This window comes from Sphaeramia orbicularis, chromosome 20, assembly GCF_902148855.1.
Source record: "Sphaeramia orbicularis chromosome 20, fSphaOr1.1, whole genome shotgun sequence".
In the NCBI taxonomy this organism is placed as follows: Eukaryota; Metazoa; Chordata; class Actinopteri; order Kurtiformes; family Apogonidae; genus Sphaeramia; species Sphaeramia orbicularis.
The window spans coordinates 2232542-2241085 of NC_043976.1; the positions used below are offsets into that span (position 1 = coordinate 2232542).

The window sequence follows — 8544 nt, forward strand, 5'->3', positions numbered from 1 at the left end:
AAGAGGGAGGAGCCACGGTGAAGAACACAGACTGTGGAGATGAGAGCAGAGACTGAAGACTGTCCACACACAGATGAAGGACAGAGGAAGAGACTGATGATGAGTTCAAAGACCACACACAGATGAAGGACAGAGGAAGAGACTGATGATGAGTTCAAAGACCACACACAGATGAAGGACAGAGGAAGAGACTGATGATGAGTTCAAAGACCACACACAGATGAAGGACAGAGGAAGAGACTGAGGAAGAGACTGATGATGAGTTCAAAGACCACACACAGATGAAGGACAGAGGAAGAGACTGAGGAAGAGACTGATGATGAGTTCAAAGACCACACACAGATGAAGGACAGAGGAAGAGACTGAGGAAGAGACTGATGATGAGTTCAAAGACCACACACAGATGAAGGACAGAGGAAGAGACTGAGGAAGAGACTGATGATGAGTTCAAAGACCACACACAGATGAAGGACAGAGGAAGAGACTGAGGAAGAGACTGATGATGAGTTCAAAGACCACACACAGATGAAGGACAGAGGAAGAGACTGATGATGAGTTCAAAGACCACAGACAGTGAACACATCCACAGGAGGACTGACTTTTCCCACAGACAGTGAACCCATCCACAGGACTGACTTTTCCCACAGACAGTGAACCCGTCCACAGGACTGACTTTTCCCACAGACAGTGAACCCGTCCACAGGACTGACTTTTCCCACAGACAGTGAACCCGTCCACAGGACTGACTTTTCCCACAGACAGTGAACCCGTCCACAGGACTGACTTTTCCCACAGACAGTGAACCCGTCCACAGGACTGACTTCCCACAGACAGTGAACCCGTCCACAGGACTGACTTTTCCCACAGACAGTGAACCCGTCCACAGGACTGACTTTTCCCACAGACAGTGAACACATCCACAGGACTGACTTCCCACAGACAGTGAACCCGTCCACAGGACTGACTTTTCCCACAGACAGTGAACCCGTCCACAGGACTGACTTTTCCCACAGACAGTGAACCCGTCCACAGGACTGACTTTTCCCACAGACAGTGAACCCGTCCACAGGACTGACTTTTCCCACAGACAGTGAACCCGTCCACAGGACTGACTTTTCCCACAGACAGTGAACCCGTCCACAGGACTGACTTTTCCCACAGACAGTGAACCCGTCCACAGGACTGACTTTTCCCACAGACAGTGAACCCGTCCACAGGACTGCCTGTAGGTGTGCACAGACTCTTTTCCATGCTCAGACTGGGCCATAGGAGCTCTGTCTGGATCAGAGCTGTGAACTGACACAACTGTTTGTGCAGAACCATGAACATGAAGGAACTGTGCAGACACAGAACAGACAAATGTCCTGTGTGTGTGTGTGTGTGTGTGTGTGTGTGTGTGTGTGTGTGTGTGTGTGTGTGTGTGTTAAACACCTGTAGAGTTTGACCTTTGACCCTGTTTTTGCAATAAAAGGAAAATACTCACAGTTTGTTGTAAATACTTTTTATACTTTAAGAGTTCATGTTTAACTTTCAAATCTTGTATCCATGTGTCATTTCAGTGTTTTTCTGCTAAAACTAAAAAAAAAACCTAATTCCGTTTTTGTGTTTTTCATCATTTTAAACTGTTATTACAGTAGTAAAACAAACAGTGAATTATAAATGACTGCTATATTGAACGGTCGAAGTGTTCTGCAAAAACTGACAAACGGACTCAAAGTCTATTTTCTGACCTTTTTATGATCAAAATTAGAAAACGAGTGCAGGTGGAGCATCTTAGGCTCAGGAGTATGAAGGATTTGAATCCAATGCACACATCCTCCTGTCTCATAGACCATTCCCACTCGGCGTACTTCCACCTGTGTCCATGAAGCTGCACACAGACGTGAAGCTGGGCAAATAGGAATTTCATTCTGAAACTGTTGGAATTTTTCCGATCGCACAAATAATGAAAGAGTTACGTCATACTACACAGGACAGGGGGCGTGTCAGACCTGACACGGTCAGACCTGAACTGGACCACAACGTACTATGTACGGACCTCAAGCAAGAGAGAGCAGATATGATTGTGTTGTAACGCAAAACTATTGCATTATAACGCAATACTTTTTATTTTTTGCATGTCCCTTCCCGGACTCCGTACCGATGCTTGATGCTGTTCACATTTAATTTAATCTAAGTGGTGTATCAGGTGAAAAGGACAGGCAAAAAAACCCTTTTGTTTCTAGAATATTCCATTTTTTGGTTTTTATGTTTATTACGATTATTGTACAAAGTGCAATGATTGATGAACAAACCAAAATAAATTCATTCATTCATTCATTCATTCATCACATAATTATGCTTTTTTCACTCTAAAACACAGAGGAAAGTTCAGAGTTGACATTATTTATATCCTCCTGAGACCCAGTAAGTAAAAGTTTTTTTTTTGTTTTTTTTTTACCTAACTGCCTTGATTGGAAACCGTATGATTCTATAGTTTTTCAGATACTTTTATTTTTATTTCATTAAATGTCATTTGCAGTGGACAGTTGTTTGTTTGTTTGTTTGTTCGTTTGTTTTAGATAAAGCTGTGAAACTCCATTTATTTATTTATTTCAAACATGCAAAGAAATAAAATAAAACAAAGCAAATTAAGACAAAAACAAAATAACATTTAAATGAACTGAGTCTATCTTTAAGAACGTGCCAGTCTGAATTGGCTGAAAAGCAGAAGGCAGAAGTATAAAGTTCACTGCTGTTGCCTACAGAGGACAAAAATGCACTGGTGGTTCTCAGGAGGATGTATTCTTCTGTTCTTAGTAGACTGGTCCGGCCCACTTCAGATCAGATCTGACTGAATGTGGAACCTCAACTAAAATGACTTTGACCTCCTGATGTGAAGTGAATGTACTGTCATGTGCAGACAGTGTTTGAAGTCGAGCTGTAGATCTGACACTAACATTCCTTTGGAGTTAAACCCATTCTCTGGTTAATTCTCCAATTTCACTTTTTTTTTTTTTGTTTTTGTTCAGTGTTTCTATTACATATTGAGTCATCCAGAAAAGCATAATACAGTCATTGTATTTGTTTTGTTTGTTTGTTTGTTTTTATACCCAAACCCATGAACATTCCCACCCTGTTGCACCATAATAAAGATGATAATTGAAAATAATAATAAATTAATTAAAAATAAGGAACACAGACATTACACTGTAAGACTGGGTAAGTTGAGTTTACTTTAAAAATTTGAGGAAACCGGTTGCCTTAAAAAAATTAAGTAATGAGTAATGAAAACTTGAGTGTATTAAACTGAAATGCTTGATTTGAATGGAATTGTTATTTTAAGTCCAACACACTAAATGCCAAGTTCATTCAACTGAAAATGTGTTGCAATGTCAGTTGCTTTGTATTATCATTAGACTGAATCTCATCAGTTCATTGGACTCAATTCCAAGTTGATTTAAATTAAAATCTTTTGCAATATAAATTGCTTTGTATAATTATTCAAGTTATTGTATTGTAGTGGGGATGGAAATCAGGCAGGAAGATAGCTCAGTGTAATTAGCCAGAACAGGAAGTGCTTCTAATTTGGTAAGGCATAAAGGTTTACATGAACACGTGTGGTTGAACAGTTAAATCCATAGTTGTTCCTCTGGCTCTGACTCCTGGTGCAGCTGTTCAAAAATACAAGAACAAACCCAAAAAGGCCGATAAACACTGACACACACACACACACACATTCAGTCCAAATGAACACTAACAGTACAACCCACTGAACCCTGCACAGAAAAACAACACCTTTACAACTGCAGGAACAATACCCACAATGCACTGCACAGATTAACAGGTGTGGTCAGGACTAAAACTGAGGGATTTAAATCCATTCAACTGAAACTGTTTTTGTACATTCGACTATGTCTACAAATTAGTAGAATATTCTGAACATTTTATAGTACTAAAGTAATAGTAATAAAACTGAAATCATTTAAGTCCTTTGGAATTAAAGCATTTTACCGAATACAAAGTCCGGGCTTACAGTGTAGTCACAGACTCGTATTAATAAGACTACTCTGGAAAAAGTGAAGGATCGACCTATTTTATGTGGTCGCTTTTCCATTGACCCTCAAATTGCGTGAATATAACTTGCGCATAAAAATTTAGCAAATGGAAAAACAACAATTTTGCCAAAACTCATTTTTTGGTTAAAAGATTTTGCGCTGGCAAGAGGTGGTTTTTTGGGCGTAGCGCAAATAGTATATCACACAAAACTGCAATAGAAAGACGTTTCTTCGCAAATAGATTCAGGTGAATTAAAAAAACGGATGTTGACGGACGTTACAACAAGAGAAGAAGAAGAAGAAACATGTTGTGGTCTGTGTGGACACACCAGGAAACCACATCATTTTTTAATTTAGTATGAGATAGTGGGGTAATAGATAATAATAATGAATATATCTGTAATTTAACACCATATTTACGTTCATGTTTATGGAATGACTTCTCGTGTCATCTCATGATAATAAATAAACAAATCATCGCATTTGTGATTGAATGGAAAAACCCACATTACCCACTTCTGTTTTTACCACATTTAGTAAATATGGGTAAAGGTTTGCACAGATGTCCAATGGAAAAGAGACTTGTGATTCAGAACAGGCTGCCAGTCCAATTTCCCATTTTGACCCTAAACTGTATCTGTGAAACTACAACCAACCAGCATTTTTTTTTTTTTTTTACATATTTATATATTTTTTGTTATCCTGAGTACAATGGAAACATAAAAAGTACAATACAATATTAATATAACAACATGAACAGAGCAGAACATAGAAAGGGGACAAAGTATGCAAGCAGAAATAATACATCAGTTTACACAAATGTAAGTCTTCCATAGATCAGTGGTTTTGATAGCTTTTTTATTTTCAGAATACTGAATATTTGAAATATACGGAGCCCGGGAGGACACATGCAAAAAATAAAAAGTATTGCGTTATAACGCAAAAACTATTGCGATATAACGCAAAACTATTGCGTTATAACGCAATACTTATACTTATACTTATAAACTATTGCGTTATAACGCAATCATATATGCTCTCTTTTGATTGAGGTCCGTACATAATACGTTGTAATCCAGTTCGGGTCCGACCGTGCCAGGTCTGACACGCCCCCCTGTCCTGTGTAGTATGACCGTAACTCTTTCATTATTAGTCCGATCGGAAAAATTCCAACGGTTTTTGAATTAAATTCCTATTTGCCCGGCTTCACGTCTGTGTGCAGCTTCATGGATACAGATGTATGTGCGCCAAGTGTGAATGATCTGCGCATGAGAAGGAGGATGTGCGCATTGTATTAAAATCCTTTACACTCCTGAGCCTCAGATGGTCCACCTGGACTGGTTTTCTTATTTTGATCATAAAAAGGTCGGAAAATATGCTTTGAGTCGTTTTGTCAATTTTTGCAGACCACTTCGAACGTTCAATATAGTCATTTATAATTCACTGTTTGTTTTAATACTGTAATAACAGTTTAAAATGACAAAAAACACAAAAACGGAATTAGTTGTTTTTTTGTTTTGTTTTTTTAGTTTTAGCAGAAAAACACTGAAATTAGACATGGATACAAGATTTGAAAGTTAAATATGAACTTTGAAAGTATAAAAAGTGTTTAAAACAAGCTTTTATTGTGCAAAAACAGGGTAAAAATCCAAACTCTACAGGTGCCCCCCCCCCCCCACTACCACCACTACCACCACCACCACCACCACCACACACACACACACACACACACACACACACACACAGGGCATTTGTCCGTTCTGTGTCTGCAGAGTTCCTTCATGTTCGTGGTTCTGCAGAAACAGTTGTGTCAGTTCACAGCTCTGATCCAGGCAGTGCTCCTATGGCCCAGTCTGAACATGGAAAATAGTCTGTTGAAACCAAAAGTCCGTCCTCCTGTGGATGTGTTCACTGTCTGTGGTAAAAGTCAGTCCTCCTGTGGATGTGTTCACTGTCTGTGGTAAAAGTCCGTCCTCCTGTGGATGTGTTCACTGTCTGTGGTAAAAGTCAGTCCTCCTGTGGATGTGTTGAATGTCTGTGGTCTTTGAACTCATCATCATCAGGCTCTTCCTCCGTCCTTCATCTGTGTGTGGACAGTCTTCAGTCTCTGCTCTCATCACCAGAGCCTTTGTTCATCACCGTGACTTCTCTCTCTTCATCCTTGAATGTAACTACCGGTGGACACATGGAAAAATAACACACGTAGAACAATGTATCAGACAAACAAAACAAGGTCAAATTGTACTATTGAAGAAAAAAAGTCACCGAACATCAGCGTTTGCACTCTTATTTTGGAGAGCGTCATGCGCACTTTTACGCACAGAAAGTCCAACATACTCCAAACTAACACATACTCTACACGGTTCGTACTTTATTCTATAAAACCACCATGCAGTATAAGCGTCAGTTTACACATGTACTAAAGTGAAACAAGTACAAACTCCACAGATAAAAGCAGACAGTGCTTCAGTCATGGAGAAAATCCACTCAATGGAACTGGGTGAACTTTACCTTTCTTCTTCACATGTTGCTCCATCAGTCGCTCCTTCGGTCACAAATCCATCCGTAAACCTGCAGGGGGGTCATGGGACTGTGGATATCCGTCTTGCCTACATTTTCCAAAACTAGATCTAATCCGTTCTCCACTCTGTTATGCGCTCCGGTTCTCTGCTCCGTGAATCCGCTCTGCTGTGTGCGTCCCCAGTCACCGAATGGCTTATTTTGCGTCTTCTAGGACAGGTGCCCGTGAAATTTTCGCACTGACCCGAGAATGTCCATAAAGCACAGAGTCTCAGGTTTCAGAAACCGTTGGAATTTTTCTGATCGGACAAATAATGACAGAGTTACGGTCATCTGAACTGCACATGCACAGGGCACAGGCCTGCAGGTCCAGGTGTGTCTGACCTGACCCACCTGTCCGATCCCGAATGCAGATCCCAATGCAAAAACTATTGCGTTATAACGCAATACTTTTGCGTTTAAACGCAATACTTTTGCATTATAACGCAAAAACTATTGCATTATAACGCAATACTTTTGAACTATTGCGTTATAACGCAATAAATTTTTTTCTCTTCATGTCCCTTCCCGGGCTCCGTAGAAATATACTGAGTAAGCTCAATTTTAAAGATTAAAAAGGAAGGTTTGTGATTGGAGAATTTGGATTTATGAATGTGGTATTTTGCTAAAAAATAGAATTAGATTGATGATGTAATATTGATCTGATTTGTTAGCAGGATGTGAGAAAACACCAAACATTGTTCTTGCATTAGTAAGAGAAAAATCTGAATCAATATTAGACCAGTCAGCATTTAGGACTGGATTTGTCTTCATCAGTGACTCACGTCTGGTTAAATGTTACTTTTGTTCTGGAAGTGTTTGACTTGTGGACCAGTGGAAACATCTCAATTCCAAAAAGTTTGAATTTTGTGGTTATTATTTAAGGGGTCAGGGTTTAGGGGGTTAACTCACTGATCTGTGACGGCGTTCCTCTCGTCCCGTCGCTGTCCCGTGTCCGTCACCTCCCCCTGCAGTCCCACCAGGACGAAGACCAGCAGGAAAAGCAGACACGACAGCCACAGTGTCCCGGCCATAGGAAGCTCTGTCCGTCCACGGTGCAGAGCCCGCTCACTTTTACTAAAGTCTGATGGCTTTGCAGACTCTTAAGGGTCACCTCAGACTTTGACCTGACAGTACAACCATAAAACACAGCATCATCTACAAAAGCACCTTCAGTTTATTATCAGCTCGCACGTCTCACATGATCAGCAGATGAATAACCTGCTGGGACTGAGTCTGTGTGCACTGGACTGGATTCAACCTGGACCTGGACCTGGACCTGGACCACCTAAGACTGACACATAGGGGACACACCTTTAGAAACTGCTCATATTTACAGCTGCAGCTACTGATTATGTTTGGAATCGATTATTGGTTATTTTCTTGGTTTTGATTCTATTAAATGACAGAGTCGGTGAAAAAAAGTCGTAAAAATGTGAAACAGACATAATTCTACTAACACCAGCTGATCGACTTTTGACAGTTCTAGTTCAGTTTTCTGTGCATCAGTTCCATCCATGTGTCCCCCCCCACCTCTCCCCCAGTCTCTCTCTATCTCTGTCGCTCTCTCTTTTCTCCTCCTTTCCTCTCTCTCTCTAACCCCCACTGCTCCTGTCACTCGTCCATCCTCCTGAGTCTGCTTCTGCTCCAGGTTTAAACCTGTTAACGGTCCTTTTTCCTTCCTCTGTTTCCCCTCACAGTGTTTGCTCCTGGAGGATTCTGTTGGTTTCTGTAAATTGGCTTCAGTCTGGTTTGGACCAACTCCATATGTAAAGTGTCATGAGAGAACTTTTGTGATGATTTGGTGCTATAGAAATAAAATTTGATTTGATTTGATGTCTAAAAATGACAAACAACTCATCTTTTATTCCAGAACCAGCTGAAACAACAACCACAAAAAGTATAAAAGCAAAAGAACATACCAAAAATATCACTATAGAAATAACAA

At 40.3% G+C, this 8544-nt stretch overlaps 1 protein-coding gene across 1 annotated transcript in view; it reads right to left on the minus strand.

The window, feature by feature from the left end:
- cubn (cubilin (intrinsic factor-cobalamin receptor)) overlaps window positions 1-7630 on the minus strand; it is a 279349-nt gene extending 271719 nt beyond the window's left edge. Inside the window, exon 1 of the mRNA XM_030123898.1 lies at window positions 7509-7630. Coding sequence (XP_029979758.1) covers window positions 7509-7630 — 122 coding nt within the window. The remainder of the gene's footprint in view (window positions 1-7508) is intronic.
- Between the last annotated feature and the right edge of the window lie 914 nt (window positions 7631-8544).